We start from the raw sequence: 27,232 nt of genomic DNA on the forward strand, positions 1-27,232 counted from the left end.
GACTGAGAGGGGACCTCATCAATGCCTGCCAGTATCCAAAGGGAGGGTGCCAAGAGGATGGAGCCAGGCTCTTCTTGGTGGTGCCCAGCAATAGGACAAGAGGCAACAGCCAGAGAGTGATGCACAGAAGCTCTGCTGGAATGTGAGGAAGAACAGCTTACTGTGAAAGTGACTATGCACTGGAACAGGTTGCCCTGAGACACTATGGAGTCTCCCTCACTGGAGATATTCAAGAACTGCCTGGACATGATCCCGTGCCATGTGCTCTGGATGGCCCTGCTGGAGCAGGGAGGTTGGACAAGGTGACCCCACTGTGGTCCCTCCCAACCTGACCCATTCTGTGAATTCACCAGAACCACTACAGAATGCAGGAACTGGGGAAGAAGAGTACCACCATATTCAAAATAGAGAGATTTCTAACAAATCAGAGAAATTAAGACTGATTAAAAAAAAAAAAAACAAACTAGAAAATCTGAGCTCATTAAAATGTCTTGGCAATCATTTGTTCAGGATATATCTTTTACATTTCCTAGTCTGAGGCTGTAAGCAGAAAATAACCACAAATTTCACAGAGGAAAGAGCAATGTTCAACATTTGTGTACTGGAAGCTTAAGTCAAGTCCTAACCTTGGTCAACTACTACTTAGACAACACACTGCAGCCAGCAGCAGGATCCTTAGTCTAATGTGTGCTCTGAAAACACTGCAGCACAAACCACCCAAGTCAGATAAGCTAGTTTCGCTCCTAGGAACAAACACTGCAGATTTATCTCCTTCCTTCCAGAAACAATGTTTTAAGGAAGTTTAAATATTTGCCACTGATGTTATTAACTGAGAGGTGAAAATATAAAAGCATGTTTGAAGATGTTTTGCACCACATCCTTAGATGTAACTGTAAACAAACAAGAACACCATGGCTCCAATGAAAGTTATTTAAATTTGAATGCAGAGAATACTTTATTAACTGATTACAGTTTTGATGACCAATTTTAAACCGTAAGTAGTGTGGGAAACATAGTGGGGGACATTAAGGCTGAGCCATATATATATAGACAAATCTCGATACTGATATTCTGTACATTTAACCTCTGCTTTTTCTTTATACATCTTTTATTCAGTGTCTGCAATTAATCAAAGAGTAATAAACAAAAGAAAAAAAAACCCCAAACCTGGCCACTAATTTAGTCTTATACCCGGAATGAATTTTTGCATGGGTTTTTGAATGCAGTGTAAATTTCAGTGGAGATGAAACAGATTTTTTTAACCATATTCCCAATTAAGTGTTTAAGTATAACTGGAGTTTGTTGCTATTATAGATTTGTGCAATTATTTTTCTCTTTGAAAAACGAGCAGTCGTTCTCTCATGTAGAGGTTAAATCTATTTAAGATAGTATTAAACTTACCTAACAGACTGGGAAATCAATATAAATTAAGTGCCCGTGGTGTGTATCAGTTTTCTTGCTCTAAACAACCCCTATCACTTAAGTGGACATACTTGCAATTTTACAGAATTACACTGACTTTTCAACAAAACCCAGAAAAAAAATTAATGTACTGGTTTTGCACTGTGAGCAGTGCTTCTACACAATGTGATAACTGTTTTCCATCTGTACAGCTCCCTTTTGTAAAGTTGGGCAACACATATAAAAGAAAGACAGACATCAATGGTTTGTGTTCTGAAAGATATTTCAGTTCTTTAGTTCCAGTCACTGAAGGAAGAGGCAGAGGCAAGTTTGAATTATCCCAGAAAACTGAACAATTGGTTTTATTTGGTGTCTTCAAGATGCTTCACCTTCTGTGGGAGATGTAGATGATGTAGGAGAGACCATTTCAGGTTTTCGTGAAATTCTGTCCAATTCTGCCTGAACATCTGTTAAAACTGGCTTCTGACCTACAAAATAAATGTGTATCATTCAGTCATGTTTATGAAAAGCCTATGGTATCTTCAATTCTCAAATCAGACAAACCCCAGTAATTGTTACTGCATGCTTTAGGTGCACAACTAAGGTATAAGGCCAAAACCCAAAAGAAACAGAAAGGAAACAGTAGAGAGAAAGTCACATCCTTTCATATTTCTGAAGAGTTAAAGTATAAAATAATAAATACTGTTAAGACTAGCAGTTATGACTGCTTCTACACAATTTTCTGTATAATTTGAATTTGAAATAGTAAAAATCAGTGGTTTCACCAAGCCCAGCAAAGCCAGTTTTGTGTACTTGATCAGCATAAACCTGACACCACTGCTCATGCATGCACACAGACCTGCAGATGACAAATCCCTTTCTCTCCTCACCCACTTATCTCCTCCCTAACTTGAACTGGAACAAACATTTGTGCAGCCACACTCTAACCTAATTTAAGCTCAAAACACACCATTTCCCCCCACCTTTTTAGTTCCTACTCTTTAGTCTAGGCTTCTAGCCCACTATGTTCTATAGCAAGAATGGAGGAGCATGGGAAAAGGCAGTGCAGGATTAGGACTCCAACACTGACAAGAGTGCACAGCATCAGTAAAAGAATGTTCTGACACATGTGCAGTTGTAGCAGCATTCCAGCATCCTTTCTGAAGATGCAAATTAACATGAACTATCCATAAAGATAATTTTGGCCAGATGTACTTTGCTGCTCTTCAAATCATTTAACAAAAGAATACTGTATTAGAATCAAAACAGCTAACATTCCAACTACTAAGCAGAAGAAATTTCCCAAAATTGCTGCTGAGGAAAAGGTAATTCTCAAATCCCAAACTGCTGTCTTAACAGACAGTTTTCAGATTTGAAGAGTGAGTGACACAAATATCACTAAATACAGACAGCAAACATTGAGGAAGGTGAAAAGGCCACATTTAAGCCATGTTTGTTTGTATTTATAGTAATTCCTTGAAAACACAGTCCTTTCTGATGCTAAACTGGCTATAACCCTAACCCTTCATTAGTTGCATAGCAGGAAATATCTGAGAACTGTTTTGCTCCTTAATAATTAAATTTTGTCCTTAAAGTTTCTGCCACAACCCCAGACAGAACACTTTTCTGGAGTACTGCCTCTGTTTGCTTGGCATCATCCAAACCTGCTGCCAGCCACTCCCCACAGGATTTTTCAGTGGGTGCTCTCTGTGCCTCATATTGCGTCAGCTGCATTTGTTTGAACAATCTCCATATGCTGTTCAAACTGGCACTGCTGACTTTGCCTACAGCACATTAGGAAGCACTCAAACTTTGCTTAGCCCACTGAGTTCTGCACTTAGAGAAGGGAAGTGTGCACAGGCTAAAAAAAAAAACAGGGTTAATCTACACAAAGTGTTAGTGGGAAGTGTGAAGTACCAATGAAAGACCAGCATTCTCCCCTAAGTGCAGGAAGGAAGGTGTCTGTGGACACATGATCTTAAATAATACAGAAACATTTTAAATTGGAATAGCAAGAAATGCCAGTATAGTCCTGCATCTAGCTTTAGCACTGTCACTATTAAACTTTCTAGATTAATAGTAATTATGAATTGCTTCATATATAAACAGCTGTCAAAAGAAAACATTAAGTATTTTTACAGGCCGTCACCAAACTCAAAGTGCTCATCACATCAGAGCTAGAACTCTAGTGAAAGAAAATTTAAAGCTATTTTAATACTGGCAGTATTGTCAAAAAGAATCAGCTTGAAATACAGTCCTAACCTATTTAATTAAGACTAGAAAACCTATATAATTAAGACTAGAAGAGGCATATGGCATAAGCCATTTCATTGGAATGGTGGAAACAAAGGGAAAAAACAAGGAACTCATGTAGACACGATTCATGCTTAAACAACTACATGAAGATTGTTTCTTTGATCCTCTGAAAGCCACAAAAAGGCAATACTAAAGTGCTTTTTTTTTAACTGAATGTTTTTATATATATATATATAAAAACATTCAGTTAAATATAATAGTATTCATACTTTTGATAAACAAAACTAACAGGAACAATCCATCACTCAATTTAGATTGAGTCAATCTTTAATGTCATTAATCATACCTGACTTTTTTGCTGATGGTGGTAAGTTGCTGCCAGCACCTCCAGTCCCACCTCCCCCTGGACTGCCACCAACACCACCAGGGCCACCAGGAGAACCAGTTTTCTTGCTCAGGAGACTATTGAAGAAGTTAGCCAGGACTCCTTCAGATGTAGCTCCAGCTACAAGGGGAAGAAGGAAAGAAAAACCACAACACAAAACCAACACAGATTTTCTAAGTAAATACTTATTTAATGTGTTAATAAATCTAAATAAGCACATTAAAGCAAGCAGGCAAAGCAATTATTTTGCTTCTCCAGCTGCATGTGTGCCCTCACAAGAAAAAGTACCTTTCATATTGGGATCAATCTTTTTTGACCCAGTGGGGATAGGTGTAACACTGGCAACATTCGATGTTACAGATCTATTTGGTGTCCTAGGAGATCCACCAGGAACTCTTGGTGAGGCATCCTATTAAGAAAAAGAAAACAAAACAAAAAAAAAAACCAACAGAACAAATCTGAAGTGTAAGAATAGATTAAATGAAGCATTTTGTTATTTCTCACAGCTCCTAAGCTTTTGTATTTTAAATGTAGTATCTCATGCAATTGAAACGAGAAAGGATTACATTTTGCTGATTGTGTACAAGATTTTTCACACTTGTAGAACATTGTTAAAACTATTAACTTTGGTGTAACTAAAGCACAAGAGAAGACTTTAATTTTATCCCCATGAGAAACCTGAAAATGCCTCTGGCCATAAATGCCTTCTAACATACAGAAAGGAAAGCCAGGACCTTCAGCCATTGCTGTCAATACAAGTTGTCGTGACTCACTGTGGAGTGTCATAATTTGAGAGCACTATTTCATAGAGTCTTTAAATACTGTGTAGTTAAAAACAGTTGGTTCAAACAATATTTGACAGTGCAGATAAAAGCAACCCTCTAAATATATAAAAGTTAATGATTTTCATGTGATGATATTTAAAATTTTTGTTACTAACCACTGGCCTTCCTGCAGCAGTAGGTGGTTGTTTAGCCAACTGTGACTGAAAAAGAACAAACATACACATGAAGTGTTAGATATTACAGTGACTAAGAATGCAACCCCAAATTTATATTGGGAATGTTGTTAAATGAAACTCTTGTTGCTTGTTTTATAGATAGAAAATTACCTGCTGCTTCATAAGAAACACTTGGTCATCCTCTGCCACAATTTCTTTTTCATGAACAAACTGCAATACAAAAACATGACCATAAATTTGACTAAAAGAAAGTAAAAAAAAATAGGGTTTTTTATCTGCTGGTGAATATGACCAAAACATTCAATAATGAAGTACATGTCTAAAATACTCTGATTGCTGCATATCACGTTTTTCATATTTAAGACTGCTGTCTCATGATTTCATTTAGGCCAAGTTAATTAGAAGTGAAATACAATTATCATTAACTCCTTTGACCTGTTAGGCATAAAGCTGTAGATACATTTGTAGAAAGACCTACTAAAAAGTTCATTTAATTGTTCAGTAAAGAGGAATTAAGTAAATGGTTATAAGGCCCATTCAGGAGTCTCAGGATCTGTCAGAAATGTTCATGGATGCACACACTCTGCATCATGCCCCCGTCTCTGGCAATTTATTGAGGCCTCATTTCAGTATTACTTTATAGGTAACTATGGCACACATGACTCTTCACCTGTGTTGCATCACATTGGTGCAGGAACTGGACACAGACATCTCAGATCCCAGTTCTATGCATCAAATTGCAAGCACTCCCCTTCCAAATAAGCTCATCAAAATTTTTGCCCAAGCAAGCATGGCAAATATTAGTATCAAAGTTTATAATCCAGGCCTGAAGTTTATAACTGTGCAAGAGGAAATATTATCAGTTATATTTTCCTTGGATACCTATTTAAAATGCCTTGATATTTTCCCTAAAGATTTCAGAAAGGACACAGTATTAGTTTTCTCCATTAAAATAATTCTCACTTGAAAATAAGATCAGTCACAAAGTCTTAACTTTGTTAGAAAAAAGTTATAGAAATATTTGCCTTCAATAACCTCCGAGTGCATGGGACTCCACTGCTGCAGGAATTTTGTTCAACAACCTCACATATGTTTACAGGTTGTTCTGTCAAGGCTTTTGTTAGATAGCACATTGGAAAATACACTGAATATATGCAGAAGCTGTTTGCACATGTTTATTTTTTATTTTACACTGTCTCAAGCTTTCTTATTTTAAATACTCCAAAAGAAAGAGAAAGTATGAAATGATAAACAACTCTGAGAAAAATGAAATGTTCTTAAAAAAAAAACCAAAAACTGAGAAACTGATAAATCATGTTTAGGCTTTTCAATACCAAATATGCCTTAAAAGCAAAACAAGTGTATTTGTAGTCTTGAATAATGTAACAGTGGAAGAAAAAAAGGTGTAAGCTGAAGAAGAGCTATACAGAACAAAACACATAATGATCTTTTTAGTTAACTAAAGAGCAACTTTAAGAACAAAATAAGAACACCACCCTGTGGTACATGACACTTTTGATAAAATGGAAGCATAGCATCAATGAAAGAGAAAAAACCTGCAGACAAATAAATAGCAAAGCAGTTAAATGCAAAGACATCTCAGTGTACCTTTCTGACTGGTGGTTTTGTTATGATATCTTCAAAATTGTCATCTGCTTTTAGTGTCTGGAAGTTCTCATGCAATATTCCTATCTTCTTGTCATTATCCCAACCTGCAGGACTAGAGAAATAATTATTTGGCTTAAAATTCTATTGCTACTTCAGGTTATTCTTGCATGCACTCCTGAACTGCACCCAGCTGAGAGCCAGCAAAGCTGTCACAGTGCCCATTCTCCTATGCAAGCTGGTTATTGATCAGTATGAACAAGTAGAAACTAGTTCAACATAGCAGAAAAAATCACTGGGCTTAACATTTCCCTTTGGAGCAGTGAGTGTTTGTAATCTTCATCCACTGGCCCTCACCAAATTCCATGGAACTTCAAAAAGCATAAACCAAAAAAAGGCTCTAAATGCTGCTTTAAAGTATTGCACAGGTACATTTTGTAAACACACACACATAACAGTGCAGGTAACTTACATAAATACAGCATCTTTTTCCACAACAACAGCTGGAACATTGAAAGGAAATCCGTACAACTTCTGGACTATATATTTATACACTAAATCAATGTTTTTGTTTTCTTTTACTGAAGTGTAAATAAGTGCTGCCCCATCTGAATAAACATGTTAAAGAAAACTCAGTTTAGTGGCTAGTAAAAGAAAATGAAGTAACCTTTAAACTATCAAAAAAGAGTCAGCTACTTTGCAGAATTTTGAAAGGGAATACAAAACCAAAGCAAAACAGGTCAAGTAACTTGCAACATTTCATTCTGAAATAAGCTATTAAGTAATTTAAATCAATGTTTCTTTTTTCTGCATTTGTTTTAGGCCAGCTCAACTGGTTTTCAGTAAAACTGAACTTTACTTGAACTGATTTTCAAGTAAAATTAAGGCTCTTCTCACTTTCAAAGCCCCCCAGTACCAATGGTTTCAATACAATGCCTTTAAAACAGTCTTCTGCTTTTAGTGAACAAAAATTCTCATGCCACATCCTTATATGTTCTCATTATCCCACCCTGCAATCACTGCAGCACTAACACTAGCAGCTTCAAAAACGCCAAAGACCGTCCACTTTCCCATCTGGGATTTTTTAATTAGGGGAACAAACTCTTACATATACAGTGATCTGCTTTTACAGGAAATGAAGGCATACGAGTTTACTATGTTTCAGTTACTAAGAGACCAAGAGAGTGCTTAGTATTCTAGCAGAGTTTGGTATCAAATTAACACATTATATGCACAGGATTAATAAAAGAGAATTTTTTTCTTTGGGATTGTAAAAATACCAAATTGCCTAATTTATTTCTACATGCCTGCAATTCAAATCCTAGAAGAAACTTACATAATGCAGTCTGACTCCTATTCTGTGAAATTTAGAATGGAATTTCCAGTTGTACAGGGCATATGCAATCATGGAGGCTAATCCCTACTATTTTATATTCTTCTGCCACACACAAGAGTTACTACATAATTCCATCTTGAAAAATTAGGTCTTGGAAGCCCTTTGAAGGAAGTGCCATTTTAACTGAAATTTCTAGCTCTTGAACTAATTTTTCTATTCATCACCTGCTGTCCCTCCAATATAATTTAAACTTCCCTTCACCACAGCACAAATGATGACACAATGTAGGCATGTTAGTGGCATCTAAAATCTAGATCTCAGCATGTCTGTCTGACTAAACAACACTAGACAGTATTTTATACCCTTCTTCTAAAAAAATTACGTTTAAATATAATAATAGCACAGCAACAGCTTCTGTGCATTGTCTCTGTACCAATACAGTGGACTTTGCCTAGAGCAATTCACACTTCTTTCCTTCCATCCTAACCTCATCCTGTAGAATTACTGAACTGGAGGAGACTTCATATTTGGGACAAAATTAATAATATGCCTTATGTGCATCTGGAGCAAGATCATACTTAAATGAATTATCTTGTTGTTATTTTAGAGAGCTTGTCAGCTAAGATGTGCTGTTCTGAGAACTGATTTTCTAAATGTGGAAATGGAGGCAATAAGGCAATTCATGGTAAGGGGACATACTAGAAACTGTAGCAGCTGTTTAAAAAAAAATACAAGAAAACAAAAAAATTTAATTCAATGTTGCCCATAGGGGTAGCTGAAGCAGACTGCAAGCTACAGTAAAAGAGCTGCATCCTACTTTGGTACAGACACAAATATTCTTTTAAGCTTGTCATAATTAATCTAAATGTTGACATGAGTAATTATATCATCTTTGTGATGTGTAAAAGGATACATTGTAAGCAAAACCGTCTGATATGTGACTGAATGAAGTCGAAGTGTTCATCTCTGTAGTCATGCTCTTTTTCCAGAACACTGATGGCATCACACTGTCAAAATAAACACAAAATTAATACACTGCTTCCAGTCATCTGCTAAAATAGCAGTGCTGCTACACATCCAGTTCACAAGGGGAAAGGGAGATGGAGTGGGGTGGGGTAGTGCACAGGAAAACAAAAACCTGCTAAGAGAGTTCAGAAGCACAATTGAACCTTTTTGGTTTTGATAATACATAACTGGATGTATATGGAGTCAGCATAACTTGAGAGTTCAAGTGACTGGAACTTTTCATTTACTCTCCCTCCCCACTCCAATGCATTCCCCACTCAAAATCTCTGTTGAAAACTTACCACTAAATGATATCACCATTTTTTACCCAATGTTTTTTACACACTGTGGCATTAAAAGACAGTGGATTTAATCTGGTTACTAACTAGCTCTTTCCAAAGGCAAAAGGAGGCAAAAGCAAAGAATATGGAAGCAGAAAAAGAAAAAAGGTGTGGGGGCAGGTGGAGAAAAAAATAGAAGGAAACTAGCAGGTGAGAAAAAAATGCTGTTCAAATGAGAGGGTTAGCCTTCCAGAGAGGGAACAGCATATGCATCAAAAGGTTTATGCCTTCCCTGGGGGCCAGCAGAGGCTGCAGAAGCAGTATGCTTAATGCCAGTGAGAACTGAGGAGCTGGGGGGAAAAAACCAACAAAACTATATAAAAAAATAGCCACAGGAGAACCACACCATTGTTTTCTTTAATATGGTTACATATCTAACAAACCAAAACAGATCACATGAACACCCTAAGAACTGAGAACAGTTAAAAGTGAACTGCTTCACTAACTACAATTCTCAAAGAAATTTATCTTCAGAAAAATATCAAAAATATTAAGCAAACCCACTATTTTCAGAATATGGAGGACTCTGGAAATCAAGGGGAAGTCTAGTTGCTTACTGACTACCTCATTTTTGTGAGCAAAACCAGGTCTGAGGTATTTCTCAATTCCTTAAAAACTGGTGGAACTAAAGGAAAAGCTACTTCCAAAATAACATTAAATAATGGGTTCCAGAAGATAACCACTTCAGTATTAAACACTTTTAAGGAGTTCTTAAGTGAGGTATTCAGAATAACTTAATAACTGTGTGCTTCCCACCCCAATCCACAATTGACAGAATTACTTCAATAAAATATGCAAAAACCTAAAACATGAAACAAACCTTTGTACAAACTACTACTACTGGAATGCCTAAGTTACATGTTAGTGTATCTGCACCCAGGGGTAAAATCACACTGTCATCTTTGTCTTCCTGTAATGAAGTATTTCTTCTCTGTGGAGAAGCTGGAAAATCCTCGCCTGGTTCTATATACTCCTGGAAGTCTCTTACCACTGAAAGTAAAAAAAGTTACATTAAAACATCAGCTGCTTTATTATTTCAACAATGATTTCCACTGCCATTGATCTCTAGCACTGTACTTCCGCATCTTGGTGTTGAAAAAACAGAGCATGCACCTAATCCTGGCTAGCTGCTGGCTCTGTGCAGCACAAGGGAGAACTAGCAAGTCTGAGATCTGCTGGATTAGCAGCCAGAAGAACATGATCAGATAAAACTGTCCATAAGGACAACATGAAAGCATATTTTTTTATCATTGTGAAACCACTAGGCAGTTGCTACTAAGGATTACTGTTTGATCTGCTTCCTAAAGGACATAAGTTTCCTTCCATTCTTATGGCAATGTTAATGGAACAGTTTGTCAGAAAAAACCAGAATTAAGCCTCACACAAACTGCTTAGTTACTACTGTATACCAGGTTTTACTTACAGACCCTTTGTCCACACTTCACTCTCTGTACAGTGACTCAACAGTAGTATAAACAAAAAATAATAGAATACATAAACACTGGTTTTAACTAGCTTTATAATTACTAAATAGCATATTAAACATTTGATATGCTTTAAAATGTCAGATATAACTTTAAAATGTAGCAAGTAGGGTAAGTTACACTCTAACTTTCCTCTGTCCTAATTCTTGTTGCAAATCCTTGTCATGTTCTGCTGCACACGCCCAAGCCTCAAATTACACAGTCACTTACTATTCCTACATCAGGGATGCCATGTGAGGCATAAAATGCCTTCATTTTTCACATCACATGTCCTGTTCCACACAGCAGAAACAAGGCTCTACCAAACCAAACCGAAGCACTGCCTACTATTCCACAAGTAGCACATCCTGATGCAGCACAAGAAGCCAGGCAGCAAGGCAGCTCAGCTGCATTGTGCACAGGGCCAGTGAACTACAGCAGAACATCCTCACTTCTGTGTTAATCCACTGCTACTGTCACTAAACTGACTGAAGCCCTCTGAGTTCATTCCTAGAAAAGCACCTGTGCAATTGACAGAGTAAAACTTATTTCAATGCCCCAAAGAGGAAAAATTATATTAGGCCAAGATTATTCCATTTTTCTGCGGATCTTGGAGTTCACAATAACAAAAAGCACATGCACAGGTTATCCTCTCAAACTGTCAACACTAATTTAGGAAATGCTGCTAATTCAAGTCTGCTCCAAAAAGCTTCTTTGATTAACTGAATGTATCTGAAACCCAGAGTTCTCACCACAACATGCCAGTCACTCTACAATGTCTTTCCTGAATCATATCCTGTCCTGGGATAATTGCATAAATCCTCCAGGGGACCCTAAAATTCCCAATGTGTATCACACTAATCTTTATGTAAGTAGGGAAGGCAGTAAAAAGGAGGATTAATTTAGTACATCACAGCTCCAAAACTGTGGAATACTACCTCAGGTCTTCCTTAGAAACACAATTTCATTAAACACAGATTAATTCAGTGAAGAGGAAGAGCTATTTCAACCCTTCACACACTGCTGCTATGTATCCACAAATGTCTTTCTGTATCAGTTCTAGTCCTCACAGGGTCTGTCTTTGAGTGAGTGGAGTTAAGCTGCTAGAAATGAAGACACACACAAACCCTCAGTAGATTTCAGTCCTGGTAGCAAGTTAAATCAGTTCTCAGGAGCACTGAGCTTGACACAGGAATCTAGCGGGATCCCGTAGCCAAAAGCCAGGCAAGCAATGTTCCCTCCCTCCTTTGGCAGTGTCAAGCTCCTGCCCGCCTAGCAATGCATGAAGTCACTTCACAACAGGATCAAAACAAAAACCAGCTTCCAGTCACATCTGGATTGTGTCCAGGGCCTCTGTTATACCCAATATTCAGATTACTTATATCTGTAAGAATTAGACCAGATGATAGAAAACCAAAACAGACAAAACTAAATGGATTAACATTTTTTTCTTGACTCATTTCATTGCTTACATTTTCCGGATTTTGTAGTTTCTCTATTCTGTTCAGTCTGTAAAGAAGCAAAACTAACAGCTATACAGCTTTGATAACACAGATACTGTATCCATACTTTCATCCAGCAAAATCCTATCCTGAAAGTGTTTGAGGGGATGTTTAATACACATGCAGTAGCATCCAAAACCAAACCAAAAAACACATCCAAGAGAGCTCAGCTCCTCCCACCTAAACAACTTCTTGTGGAAGATACAATCCTTGAGGATGATACTTCCCTTAGAAGAATCTCTCTCTTAAAGAGACAAACAAAACAACTAATATTTCCCATACCTCATTCCAGAGTATCTACAACTGTCACCTTACATTCCACTTCATGACAGCACAGCTACAACCTGCATTTCTAAATTAGCATAAGCACTCATTGCTTAAGAATGTACCAGTCAGAGTGCAACTTCAGACTTAAAAATAAAGTTTAATCATGGTATTTGATCTCAACACACAGCTTTCTCAAATCTCTTCCTTGTAGTAATTCACTGAGAGATGAATGGGAAAGACTCAAATTCTACTACCAGGGTTGCTCAAAAGTAATATGGAGCTATAATGTAAGTTCAGTCAGCCAGTTTAAGAAACCCTGCAAGACCTTTGTGTTCTGCATGTTTAAAACGAAAAAGACAAGATACTGGCAGAGCAACAAATATATAGCTCTGTTAAAATCAATAATAATTACAATAAAACTCTTCAAGTGGAAAGGTCCCAGACATGGCCATGCTGCCATGAATCCTCTCAAAATTTACACTTTTGGTAGGCACAGAACATGTCCCAGATTCTCTAACTGGCTAACTACAGAAACAGTTAAGAAGCTGATGTAGTGATCTGCCTTTAAAAAAATAAATGAAAAATTGAATGCTTAGAATCTTTTTTTGCTTGGTGAATCTTACCTAGAAAAATACATAAAAAGCAAGACTGTAATTTCAGCTGTGTTCATTCTGAATTTTTCCCCCCCTACATTGTTATTTTGTTAGAAAGAAGTACTAGTATTGTTCACATAGCTACTTGAGACTTATCTGAAGCTAAACTTGCTTGGTAAGTTCTAATTTTAAATAACACTTCTAATGAATGAAAAGGACTGCAATGGAGAGATTAAATGGTGCAGAAAGCATTAAGCATATTTAAATGGATTTCCATGTATTTGCAGAATACTCACATTTTTGCTCCATTTCTTTCATTTCTTCAGGAGGAATTTTTAACTTGTCAATATGTTCTCTTACAACACTTGCCCATTTTTGTAAAGAATCCAGTGCAGTCCAAGGTCTAGACATGTCTACTACCAACATAACTAGAGTGTCCTTTAGAGAGCTTGCCTCCATTGCAAATTTGAGAAGACCTTTGTGATACAGGTCACCATCCAAAATCCATACATTACATCTTGTTTGATCTACAAAAAAAAGGAAAAACATTTAATGAGATTTACTTGAAACACATCACTCCATAATGGCTACTGAATGTTCCTTGGACATGTGAAATACAAGAAGAAAGCAGATGATGTTTTATCAGTCCACTGAACACACATAATGACACAGCAATCTGCAGCTTGTGGGGAGACAAGCTCCTTGCTTTTCATACTCTGATGTTTAATGGCTGAGAACTGAAGATCTTAAAAACATTATCTGAAAGGGAGGACCCAGAGAAAGCATCCAACATTTTCAAAATAGTTGTTCACCATTTTTGAGTAGAAAAATGTTTTCTTCAACATGCAACTTCAAAGAGAAAAAGTGGGTGAATTCAGTCATCTTCCTGCAGCTGTTGGCCTGCTCAGCTCTCAAGGATTGCCATCTCCCCTTCAAAAAACTCCATCTGACATGCTTGGCTAACTCTTAAGAGTATAGAATATACCTCACTATACTCAAAAAATCTGAAGAACTGTAAGATTGTAATGACTGAGTTTGACTTAACAGACAGTTTACTCTTCCAATTTGCAAAAGGACAATCACCATACAAATTGGTGTTTTTCCCCCTAAAAATACCACAATACTACAAATTCACAAACACTCGTACAGTAAAAGAAGAGATGTTGATTCAAAATTAGTTGGCTTCATTAATTACATTTCCTTTCAGGTAAATTTTTATTACCTGTTACAGAAGTTCTGAGGAAGACATTTAAAGCAAACTCCCAACCTTCTTAAATCTGGTTCCAAGCCATCTTTGAGACCAATACCCAGACATGAATGTCAGTAAAGCAGGTGATTTCAAAAAAAAAAAAAAAAAAAAAAAAAAAAAAGACCAACTTCTTCTAGTTCTCCTTCTACATGTTTGGGATTTTTTTATAGTGGGAGTTCCCATTTTTCTCCAAAGCTTCCAGTATATCCTTACTAACATCCTGTAACTCCAGGTACTGGGATATTAAATAGGATCTTAAACATATTTTTTCCTTTCCAACCATATCTTCACTCAAGTTTTTGGGTTTTCTTGTTTGTTTTTTAAATCTCCTTTAGCACTGTGCACAATTTCCTACCCATCAGCCAATGACAGTAGTCTTGCAGATTGTGTGCCAGCAAGACAAAGGTTTCTCTGCAGGTTCAGGATAACTGCTTGCCACAGCAACTGAAATGGAAGATAGAAGCCTGGGCACCTCCTCCTCTAGGCCTGAGGAACACACATCTATTCAGAATGCTGCAGCTAAGTCGGCTTCCCTGGTCCTTTCTTTTTAGCTTTTTCTTTTGACAGGTTCCTCTCCTCCTCTACCACTTAAGTGGTCATTCCTGGTATCTACCGGAGAAATTACACAGACTAAATTCCTTATGATACAAATCACTTCTGGCATAAGCTGGATTCCTGCATTCTATAAAGACAAAAAAACATCCCACTGTCATTTCAAATATCATACTACTGAACCATTGCTTTCAAACTGGTTTAAGATATTGTTACAAATACAGACTCACCATCTCGGTCTTCATCATGCACGTTTAAATACAAATACTCCATTCCTCTTCCTTTTTTGTACTCCTCTATTCCTTGAATTTTTCCTATTAAGCTAGTTTTACCTGCTCCATCTTCACCTGGAGAGACAGAAGTAAGATACCACTCAGTCTTTAATCACAGTTACATATTAAAAACCACCTGGGGCAAGAAGAAAACCATATCCTAACAGGGTGGCTGAGCTCATTAGAGTTTTGAAACACAGCCGGTTTTGCCCAAACCATCCATCTGTTCTAAGTGCATGTTTCAGCTTCAAATACTATTTCTACTTATTGATAAATTCATTTATACCACCAATTGTGCAACCTGAAATAGGCTCTTATACCCATCTTTAAATGGATATGTTAAGGAGCAGTTAAGCACCTCAAACAATTTCAGTCTTTCAGCTACAACCAAATTAGTAATAAGGTTTTTCTAGAGTTTAATTCAGAGTAAACTCCTCTTAACAGTTCAGAACTCTCTCATTTCAAACAGCACACTGAATAAAGCAAATCTGTTACCTCAGCTTTTATGAACTGGTTTCTTTGAATATTTTCTCTGTTACAGATCTCAAGACACCTTAAAAAGAAGTGACAAATCGGAAGCCCGCTGCCTTACAGTACATGTGTGTGTGTTTGTATAGCATAGAGATAAGCTTGCAATCCAGATCCATTCACTCCTCTCCCCTCCAAAGGGAGCCTGGATAACCACTGAACCTTACAGCATATGCACAATGTAAACATCACAACTACTGCCAGAGACCCTTCTTGAAAAACTTCATTTATAGTCACAGCTCTCAGAGTTGGAAAACTTCATGTGCCTTTTTTCCAGTTCAAAAGAGTAATCAAGCTGAATTTGGACACAAAGTAGGGGTTTGCCAGTTTGGTTTTTTCTCTTATTTGCAGAATGATGAGTATGTAACGGACATTACAGAATTCTTGAAACTCACAGCTTATAAAATTAAGGTTAATCCCAAGTTCCCAAGAAGCACGTTATTATTTTGTGTCAAACAGAACATTTTTTCCCAAGTCTCTCCTATAGAGGGAGAGTCTAAACACATGCTACTAATCACACAACAAAGACAAAAATTCAAGGGCAGTAACTTTCACTGCTAAACATAATGACATTTTCCCTTTAAAGAGAACTGACCATGCTCTTATAGATGTCACTCAACGGAATGAACATATTTTAAATGAAATATATTTTGAGAAAGAGAGAGAGAGAAATAAGATCAGAACTGAAGTTTGAAGTCTAGTTAAGTATAGACAAGTTAAATGAAAAATGAAGTTGCATCCCTTTAACTTTTCCACAATTTAAGGGTTCATTTGTGAGTTCCTGTATTAAATCAAGATGTACCTGAGCAGGTACAATTACAGCTAGTTTTAAATAACCATTGAAAAGCAGTATTACTTTCTAGTCATACATCAAGCTTTTCCTCTTGCAAAAATATCTTTTAAATAATTCTGATGAAAAATAGGAGAGTTCAAGCTTCATCACCGTAGATGAATTACAATTCTTCCTCTGCCCTCACCTCTGTACTTATCCAAGCTTCTTGAAATTGTCATGTATGAATAACTGAGAAGACTTTATTCACTGCTGCTCTGACAAGTTATGAAGCTGCTTTAACTTTGCCAACAATGTCTGTATGATTCATTGAGCTATTTTACCTTTCTGAATTGGTAGCTTCAATTAATGCGTGCCAGCAGCAGGCTCAATAGGTAAGACAAATCAAAATTTGTTATTCCTTTTAATGAGGGGTTGCACTTAAGAGCTTTCTGAGTTTCTCAGAACAGATAGCTTCCAGCTAAGTTCTTTTGCATACTAGAGTTTGATTCACACGGGTGACAATGAAGATTTCAACTTGCTTGAATTTGGGAAGCTTTATTATCTCCTCTGTGTATACACCAGTTCTTAAAGTAGCTGCAAGATGTCTAAGAAACTCCTGTGGTTGTAAAAGGTTCTGCCCCTGATAAAAGATACATTCAACCAGTCTGAACTAAACCATACTTATACAGATGCTAATATCTAGAAAACTATTGGTACAAAGTGCTCAAGCTAAGCAATATAGGCAAACTTGAAATATTCTTCCCACGAGCCTCTTACTTGTCATGGCTCTGTGTTATGTAATTTCCTCTCCAGACCCGTATTTCCAAATGCCTAAAATAAACTGGAGTTCAATACTGTTAAATTAATACCTTATGGCAAAGTAAGAACTGGAATTTTATTTTCCCTTCTACACTGAAAGAAATTTTACCAGTACAGCACAAGACAAATTGATTTGATGTAAAATTAGTACCTCTGGACACATATGCACACACAGCAGTTATTTCAGCCTTCCATCAGTTCCTTCCAAGAACAACTTGAATTTAATCTGTTTCATGAGGTAGCCTGTCTGTTCTCTTGTCCTTAGCAAATACTCACACATTTCAAAACATCAAGACCAGGCAGGTGGATCACTGACACACATAACAGTGCTGTACAAGTTACTGCACGAAGAGAGCGGCACTCATCTTTCATGAGGGAAAGCTGCAATGATGCATCAGTGAAGTCTGAAGTTAGTAATACATAAACCAACTAGTTTACAAACAGGATGACCCACTTGCAAAGGTACAAAATAGCTGCCTAGTCAAATGTGCCATACCTCATAGGAGGTCCAGAGTTCTTGACACATTTAAGCCAAATTAGAGTCAGTATTATTTAAAAACCTGGGAGGAAATAAAAACAGGATCATCACTTATGACACAAGGACTTCCTCCTTTTTACCCAAACAATTGATCATAAAGGTGAGGCAAAGAGAACTGTCTGGGCCAAGAGAACAGTTCATAACAGATGAACTGTTTCATGTTTTATGAACAGAGTCATAACAATACTTTGGGGTATAAGGGACCTCCAAAGGTCAGCTAGTCCAACACCACATTAGTGAAACCTAACATGTTAGATCTGAGGTTTCATCTACTTCTGCTTTCTATGTGCAGTATGTTGCATATACCTTTTGAAATCATAACAACTGCAAATGTATTTGTATCCTTGTTATTATTTTTCCCAGCCTAGTCTTCAATAGAAAACACTTGAAAAGTCAACACACTTTGAATATACTCAGTTATGGTGGGAAAGAGCAGCAGCAGATTTTTGCTTTGTAACTACTCTTCAGCAACAATAAAAACCAGAAAACCTTAAACCAGTGTTTATCTAAAACTCCTAGGTAGTTTTTAGAAATCTTGAGATCAAATTAATTCTAAGTGCCAACTTTTAAGACTTCTCAAAACTCAAACATTTTATTGTAATGCCTTTACTATTTACAGAATCTTCTCTCAGAGGAAAGGGTAATACATGTGAGGAAATTTAAGTCTATTAGCTGTTGTAGGTTTGATTGATAATGCACAACATATCAATACAGCTACCATTAACTGCTGCCTGGGACATATACAAAAGTATGTATGTTCAGAAAAAATGTCAACCACAATACATATATACTCACATATGGCCTTCCAAATTACAAATCTTAACACATTTAACACATTTACCTTTTTTTTTTGTGATACCTCTACAGTATATGAAAAAGTAATGCTGCTCAGTATCAGACAAAAGGAAAATTTCATATTCGCTAGGTGCAAACACCACTGCCTATAAATATTATGAAACAATTCTTTTTCAATTGCTACTGGAGCAATAGAGAAAATAGAGATTTATGCACCTTCAAGAATAATTACCATCATCCTCCACGTCATTTCAGAATTTTGGAAAATCCTGTAGCTTCTTTATTTTTAACAGTGGGATAATTAAATTAACAACTGACTTCCATATATAAGCTCACAGAGCAAAACATTTCTGACACAGCATTTCTGATATAGCATTTCAAAGTAGAATAAAAATCAGGTAGATTTTGCATCCTTCTTTTGCAAATAACAAAAAAATACCTCCTTTTGCAGAGTAAATACTAAAGAACAAGATTTCTCCATTATACCAAAATGCACTCACACATTAATACAACAGTGAGGAAACAGAAGTGATGTTTCTAGCAAGCGGTGCTATGCAAAGCTGAATACAAGTAAAAGAAAAACAACAGATTTAATTTTGCACAGAAGTCAGGCTAGGAAGCAGTTGAAACAAAGCCAAACCAATCTGCTTACACACAGTACTTCACTGTCTTGTTAACAAAATGGAAAGTCTTATACTCAACTAAACAAACGCTGTCGCATTTTTATCCACACACTGCCACTACTTCATTCCTCTGAGGAGCTCCAGGTTGGGGTTGTGAAAGCTCCTCTGTCCAAGGTGCTACTCCGCTCACAAAACAGATTTTGAAAACATCCTTCCTGCTGCTGCCCCCAAACATATAGGAAACTGTAACAACAGAAATCCTTCCCAGCCTCCTCCCTTCTCACTACTCCAGGCAAAAAAACATCTTTGCTGAGCAGAAAAACAAGTATCACTAAATGTTCTGCCACAATACAGAATTTAGCAGAATGGTGCCCCCAGACAGGAAGGGTGGGCAAAGAGGTGAGTGAGTCTCCTTCTGTAAGTGCAGGCAAACAGCATTTATCTAGGCCCTGCTACACCAACTGTTCAGCCATAAGCTATTACATTAGAGAGGACTTAGGGTCTCCATTACAGAACTTCCTCAAACTTTCAATTAACATTTTCAAATTCATAATATTTACTACTCATGCTACTTCCACACTTCTTGCAGTTTAGCAAATGAAAAGAGAAGTAGAATTTCACTGGTCCTACAACTAGACATTTCTTAAAGAAATCTGTACATGGAAGAACAATCAATGTGTTATCTGCAGGACAGACATGAGCTTTGACTGTCTGTTTAAATTTTTTCTCCATTGTAAAGTGTCCATTGTGTTTAAAATATGTCAAGGCAAAGAAGCAAGAAGTGAAGACTTCTTTTGTGTCGTCAGTATTAGTAGCATGCCCCTCTTCAGTCCAGGACTGTGATTTTTTTTTAACAGCTCTTTGAAAAACCCTGGATACCTTACTTGTTTGTAGTCTATAATCCTAGTGGTTCCTTGAAGGAAGTTTTGTGTTTGCATTTTAAATCCATCAATTAAAATTCAGCTTGATATGGGAATTCTACAACTCATCTCTAAAAAAATCATGTTCAAACAACGCCAAACAAAACCAGAAGTAATGGTCCCAATTAACATCTTCTGCACACCCCACATCCCCAAGCATGCTTTTGTGAATCAGCTTTATACTTTTTACAATGCAAAAGACAGCTTCTGGGTAGAAAAATTCAGAACATTCAATATCTTTAGCATAAAATATTGAGTATTTTTATTAATTGGAAAAAATCTATCTTGCTTAAGTATGATAGAATAAAAGCCATCAAGTCTGAACATGAGTTATTGAATGGGGCTAAGATGCCTTCCCAGAATCCCAGAGCAATCTCTGTTCCATACCATGTGGAATGCCCGAATCCCAACACAGTGGTGTAGAGACAGAATGATCTTCTTCCTACTAGAACCAAACACATGTGCACCATAGCTATTTTCAAGATAAAATACTTGTCACAAGCTAATAACTGCCTTTTCTACAGCTGCATATTAGTGAAAGAAGCTTGTTTACACATTCTGTACTAATTGAAGAGAGTCTTTTACAGAACAAGACCAAAATAATCAGAGTAAGCCAAATTTAGTTTGCTTTCAGAGAATTAAAGAACAAAATTCATGATGCTGAGGAGAGCATACAATCTCTCAAACCAACATGGAAGCTCACAATAAGTAGGCCATAACAAGTTTACAAATAACTTATCACTAAACTTTCATTTGCTCATTGAATAAAAATTGTCTCCTTCTCCAAGTTTATTTTACTCTGCCAGATAAGTCTTTCCCCTCACATACTATTCACTTGGTATATGTGTGACACTGAAAAATTAAATAACTTTTCTGAGGAGCTCCTTAATTGCACTTCAGCCTTTCAACATGACAGAAAGCAGATTGCAGCCAACTCTTCCAGCAAGTCTTTAGCCATGTCCTGCACCACAAGAATACATGGGCTGACTGTGGAAACAAGTACAGCAGTAATGGTGCTACCTGTGCTTGGAGAGACCCACAGCCAGAGAAAGGCAAATATTGCAGAGAATTCTGCAGTGACTATGAACAGCACCCATTCCTAACTCAGTCCTTCTCCTTTAACATAGCAGGAAGTGTCTAGTTATTTTATCCAGGTTCACTACCAAAATAGAATAATCCCATGTTAGTATCCACAGGACACCTTTATTGGTACTCCTGCTATTAACCTGCCTGGAGAACACAGAAGCACAGTTCCTTTCACTGTTCTTCACCTTTGGAGCTATTTCTGAGATAGATCAGTACCCAGCAGCACCTCTGACACCAAGGAGACAAACTAAAATAAATGCAATTCAAGAATTTCAGAACTTTCCATGCTGTTTTAAGTTACTTCTACTACACAACATCCTTGTAATTCTGGATTTTTGAAAGGGTATTATAGCAGGAAGGGCATAACAAAGAAGTACTACTTAATTCCAAAAAAATGTAGCTACAAAACAAGCAATTAGAATTTTATCTAGGTCATTGCCCCATCAAAACAATTGACACTTTAGAAGCATAACTCTGCTGACCTAAACACAATTTGACTACATTTGCAAGGCTTTCATTGCCTGCAGAAGGTGAATTAGTTGCAAGAAGAGGACAAAAAGAAACCCTCTGAGTTAACTTCTGCAGCACTAGGGAATATTTGAAATATATTTGAAGAAAAATACTTGAAATTAATAATATGGACAGTATGAACAAGCAGTATTTTATCAGTTTCAATGATTAAATGATAACAATGAAGCTGTCAGCTTTTTGAAAAGGAAAAATAAAAGAAAAACTAATTTTTATAGTATTGAGTACAAATTTAAGTAAGCAGATTTTATACCCTCACCAAAATTTGCTGTATTAAAACTTAATTTTTGAGTTCTTCATATTCCACAGGTCCACTAGAAGAAAGCAACAAGCTAAACCTGCTGTTGAAGATATGTAGGGGATGGCTGTTATTTCAGAAAATGGTCCAGGTACACAAGTGTACCTGAAAATTAGCTGTGGATTCTTTCCAAGCATCCTTACAGCCACTGGACAGGAGCAGAGCTCCACAATTCAAACAAACAGCCCTAGCCCTGGGAAGTGAGATGTCTGAGGTAAAGAGAAAATGTGGACATGAGGCAGCTGAACTCTCACTGCCCATTAAACTCAAAGCTTTTATCATCAAATGCATAAAAACCCAAGCCCACTAGAGATTGTGCAATACAGACACACAGTCAGGCACACGAGTGTCACTGGATGGCTTGACATTGTTAAAACTTCAGGCAGAGAATATACTGTGCTTCAGAGACAGAGGAATGCATGAAACACAAAGCCAGATCGAAAACAACCATCGAATTCACTTGCCAGCTGGAAGCCTGTGTGCTGTGCATCCTGGAATGACTTTGAACATTGCTGCTTGAATGCATGCAGCATTCATTGGACACATTATTAGTTCAGGTCTCTGAATCAGGCCTCCACACATTCTACAGCACTGTGGATTCCATTCAGTCTGCAATGGTGAGATGTCAGCTGCTCCCCTCTACCCCACTCGCTGATATATCAGAAAGGGAATGAACAGGAGAGCTCCCAGCTATAAGCATCAGTTTTCCCATCACAAAAACCATCTCCTGTGAACAACTACCTTTATTACACAAGTGAGCAAAAGACAGTCCATGAGAAGAAGAAAAAAGAGAAAAAAAATTAAGCAAGAGCAACAGTAACACTGCTTCAGCTATCTACAAAAAGTAGCTAGAAATATCAATGAGAGCACTCAATTTCCTTAAGAAAGCATGGACATTTTACATTTTCTGCTGGTACAGTTTGCTAAACAAGGTAGCTATGGCCACTATGACAAAACTACCTAGGAATCAGAGCATAAAGGACTTACAGTAAAGTTTAGAAAAGCTTGCACTTTTATTATTTGTTCATACCACAGAAAGATGAGAAACTTTCATGCCACATCTGGTGCCAATCAGAGTTTAAGCTTTAAAGAATAATAGTTATTGAAAAAATGTCTGCAAGTGGAACAACTTTGGAGAAGTAAAACTGTAAGTCAACTAATTTTGGGCTGATTTTGAGCAAATAATTACCAGCATTGTTTGTTAACCTTCGCTTCACAAAACTATGTGCCATATCTAGAGATTAACATTTGGCATTCCAGTCTCTTTTAGTTAGATAACTCCAACTGCTTTCCAGGTTCTTAAAACTGAGATGTTAACACAGCTAAAAATAAATACTGAAATAGCAGAATTAGCATGCCAGACACAGACAGGTTCCCAGAACAACTAGGCATACAACTTCATGCACTGTTTGAAAAATAAAAATGCTGTAGGCAAATTAGAAAACCTGTCCTAGCAAACAAAAGAACACTACATGGTGGGGTTTACCAGCTGGTTTTTCAGGGTGGGGCCATGAGATGTTGGAGGTTTAAGGGATTTTTTTAATGCAATTTATATTTAAAATAAGCACTCATTTGTTACTATAAATAATATTTCATGTGGCAAGTTTTGACCAATATGACTGTTTATAAAGTAAATATTTGCCTGCCACAAATTGACTGAAAACCATCAAGATGCTGGTCAGCTTTACACCTTTTCCTCAAAAGTACTGGAAGTATAAAGAAACTGAAAATAATCATGCCAGGAAGTGCTTTATATTAGTAACAAAAGTTAGTACAAAACTATCTAAAGGAACAAAGCTTGAACATAGAGGAAATGTTTGATAACAGAGAAACTGTAAACACAGTTCAAGAATCCAAATAGACAGAATTTCACATACTGAATCTGTCCAATACTGAATACATAAGACCTCTCCTTTTCCTGTGATGTGGTGTGCTTCAGGAGAAGCATCATGACTTGCAAGTGAACAACAAAGATCAGGTATTCTCATGAAAAACATGCCCATGGTTTTGGACTCTGGCCAGTCCTCAGATTTGGTATTCTTTTTCCTAAATACATGCCACATTTGGGGGGTTTAAAACCCCTCTTGGATCATGGCCTTCCATGAAAACACAATTCCTAAGCAAGAATTAGAATTTCTTTTATAAATCTGTACATTTTCCAAAAAAATGCATCAGTCAAATAAAGGAAAAAAGGTATTAATTACATTAAGCCATTCTATAAGCTCTACATAAATGGTAAGAAATAAATTTCTATACAACAGGTTGTACAGCACAAACTAAATGAACATTTGGAAACAATCTATGCTATCCTTTCTAGCTCTGAAGGAAGAAGTCTCCAGTTACTGAGCACTAAGGATTACCTGACTACGAACAGAGGGGAAAAACAAACAGTGTAATCTTCTTGACAAGGATCACAGCTTGAAGAAGAATCTTCCAACTTCAGCAAGGACAATCATCCAATTTAGGTTCAAAGTTTCACATAAAATGCTATCAATTGTTATGAAATATTTCCTTTGTTTAGTATCACTGCAACTTCCAATCTCAATATCCTACTTAATTACATAACATACAAAGCAACAAATTAAAGGGTAGTAAGTCTTGTGAGAGCTTCAGAAGACCATGGTATCATCCTTGCACAGTCTTCTCTTTCTCCTTCTCAGTTTTAAGTAACCACTCAGCTTATCAAAACAGGAAGAAAAGGATCACAGTGATTGCTTTAGGATTACAGAGGGGAAAATAAAAGCCTAACTTGAAGAACCTCAAGAGAATATAAACCACAAGACTACGCAGAATCATAGTGTGTACAGTCTGCAAGAATATCTTTACTGAGTTTTAACCCTGTTTTCAAATATTAACACAGTTCTTTCTGAGGACAGGGAGGTTGGCAAAATGAGCAGAAAAAGCAGCTAGTTATAAATCCATACAGCTGGACTCATTATGTTGTCTACTGGTAATAGTATTTAACAGTCTTTCAGGAAAAGCAAAACAAAGCAAAATAACAAAAAATCACACCACACTAATAATAGTACTAATAATTATTCATACACATATACTTGAGAGCATCCATTTCTCTCTCTCCTCCACGAAGCTTTTAATTTTGACGTATCATTTTCCTTCATGAATTGCAGCTGGGTGTCTCATTACCGCCCTATCAAAGTCCCCTTCCGTACCTGTCACCTTGCCGAGGCCAGGCTGGACTAAGGCCCTGGGTGGAGATGCCGGGGCGGCAGCGCTGGGTGCGAGTGGGCAGGGCAGAGCCCGCCCGGCCCTCCCGGGCCCTCCCCGCCCTCGGGCCCGCAGGCAGCACCGTCATTGATGCCGCTCGGGCCACGGAAGCGTTTTTGTGTCCGCATGACACACCGCAAGCGCCGGCAAGCGGCACCGCCGGCCCCGGGAGCCGCACGCCCCCCGAGCAGAGACAATAACAGCTCCCCATCCCAGCCATCCCCGCCTATGGAGCCACGGTGGGGGAAGGACAGTAGGGTATTATGGCGAGGTACCTACGATGAGGGGCGTATCTAAAGCATCTGTGGACAATCTCCAAAATGAAGCAAAGCCCATGCAAGGGAGGAAGCAGGAGGGCTAAGATAGCGCCTTGCCACCCATCACTCCCCCCTCCCCTCGGGGCGCTGAACAAGGGAAGCCCCAGGCACACAGGAGAGGGCTCAGGAGCCAGCCTGTGTGCGGCGGGGATGGGGGCAGGATCGGGATGCTTTGCTCAGTCAGTGTGCGGAGGGGAAGGCACAGGGATCAGGATGCTTTCCTCACCCAGCAGGAGGACGTTCTTTCCCGAAGGCAGCTTGGAGCGGGAGCGCGTGGACACCTCGCTGAGGATGCAGGACCTGGCACGGAAAGGCGACAGCGCTTAGGAAGGGTCTCCCGCTTCCTCTCGGTCCCCACCCTCGCCCATCTCCTGGGGATGGGGGGGGGCTACGGCATGAGGGGCGGGGGGCAGGGCAGGAGCTGCCACTGCCAAGGGGAGGTGCCCCCCCCCAACTCAGTGACTGGGAGGCACTGAGAGCCACCGGGGGCGGGGAGATTATCCAGCCCCTTCCCCTCGCCCCCCGCAGGGTACCGAGGCGCCCCGAGGGCGGCGGCCAGCGCGCCCGGGTCCGCGGGGCGGGGCGGGCACTCACCAGAGGTTCTGCCCATCGTCCTCATCGCCCGCCCGCAGCTCCGCGTTGTTGTTGTTGGCCGTGGCCGTAGAAGCGGCGGAGGAAGCAGAGGAAAAGCTGGCAGCCGAGCCGAGCCCGGAAGAAGAAGAGGAGCCGAAGGAGCCAGCTCTCCCCACCGCCGCCGCCATCTTCGCTGCTGCCTCCTCCTCCCTCCCCTGCCCCGCCGCCTCCCCGGGACGCGGAGCGGGCGGCGGCGCCGCGGCGCCGGCGGGGACCCGGATGTTGGGGGGGCGGGGCCGGGGCGGGGGCAGCGGCGCTCCGGCCGCTCCCCTCAGCCTCTCCCGCAGCCGCCCGGAGCAGCCCCGAGCGGCTCAGCCCGGCTGCCTGCAGCGCCGCTCTCCCGTGCGAGGTGCTGCCGTGGGCAGGTGTTGCCCGGGCAGCCCCGGCCCTGCAGGAAGCACCTCGCATGCAAGAGAAGTAAGTGCGGCTCAGGGGCAAGGTGTGCCTGTTGGGGAGGACAGGGTGGTCATCCTCTCCAAGAGGCCTCGTCACTTGGTCTTCCCTCACGTGTATCGCTTGAGAATTCGGAAAAGATGGGTTACATCACCATTATCTTAACATCTCGGAAGTTGGAAGTTTGGCTGGAAGTTCCAGAAGAAGCAAGCAAGTGTGCCAACTCTTTTTTTATATGCTTCCTAGGGTAATACAAGGATGGTGCTAAATTCTGTGAAAGTTCAATGGGTGAGTTTTGTCCCTTAAGGGGAATTCAGGGAAAACCTAGCGCAGGGGATGTTTCTTTGTGTCCCCCCTTTTAAACAAAGGATGCACATTCCCAGAGACTCTGGGTATACGGAAAGGTATTGGCTGTATTAGTGACTCCTGTGCCAGCAGTTTGTACTTTTATGTTTCTTGATGCTGTGTTGATTTTTTTCCTCCAGAAAACACTGATTTTAAATAGTATTTTGAAACAGGGGGGTGAAAAATCTGTTTTTCTTAGGCATATGTTTCTCTCAATGGCTTTC

At 38.8% G+C, this 27,232-nt stretch overlaps 1 protein-coding gene across 1 annotated transcript; it reads right to left on the reverse strand.

Moving 5' to 3' along the window:
* Positions 1-927: 927 nt before the first annotated feature.
* DYNC1LI1 (dynein cytoplasmic 1 light intermediate chain 1) lies at positions 928-26,429 on the reverse strand. The gene is made up of 13 exons (XM_059479985.1): positions 26,232-26,429; positions 25,864-25,937; positions 15,147-15,263; positions 13,412-13,642; positions 10,111-10,280; positions 8,858-8,951; positions 7,081-7,216; positions 6,612-6,723; positions 5,154-5,213; positions 4,983-5,027; positions 4,331-4,451; positions 4,004-4,162; positions 928-1,889 (listed from the first exon to the last, which is right to left on the reverse strand). Exons 1-13 carry the CDS (start codon positions 26,396-26,398, stop codon positions 1,777-1,779), a joined length of 1,599 nt encoding a protein of 532 aa, XP_059335968.1. The 5' UTR covers positions 26,399-26,429; the 3' UTR covers positions 928-1,776.
* Positions 26,430-27,232: the final 803 nt, after the last annotated feature.

Source organism: Ammospiza nelsoni, chromosome 1, assembly GCF_027579445.1.
Source record: "Ammospiza nelsoni isolate bAmmNel1 chromosome 1, bAmmNel1.pri, whole genome shotgun sequence".
Classification (NCBI taxonomy): Eukaryota; Metazoa; Chordata; class Aves; order Passeriformes; family Passerellidae; genus Ammospiza; species Ammospiza nelsoni.

Excerpts from the sequence above, each read along its gene's own strand:
- DYNC1LI1 (XM_059479985.1), bottom strand. The coding sequence starts at position 26,398 with ATGGCGGCGGCGGTGGGGAGAGCTGGCTCCTTCGGCTCCTCTTCTTCT. Across the intron at positions 10,281-13,411 it reads GAAAGAAATGGAGCAAAAAT|TGGTAAGAGACTTCCAGGAG; the intron begins GTGAGTATTCTG and ends TTTTACTTTCAG. Across the intron at positions 1,890-4,003 it reads ACCATCAGCAAAAAAGTCAG|GTCAGAAGCCAGTTTTAACA; the intron begins GTATGATTAATG and ends TTTATTTTGTAG.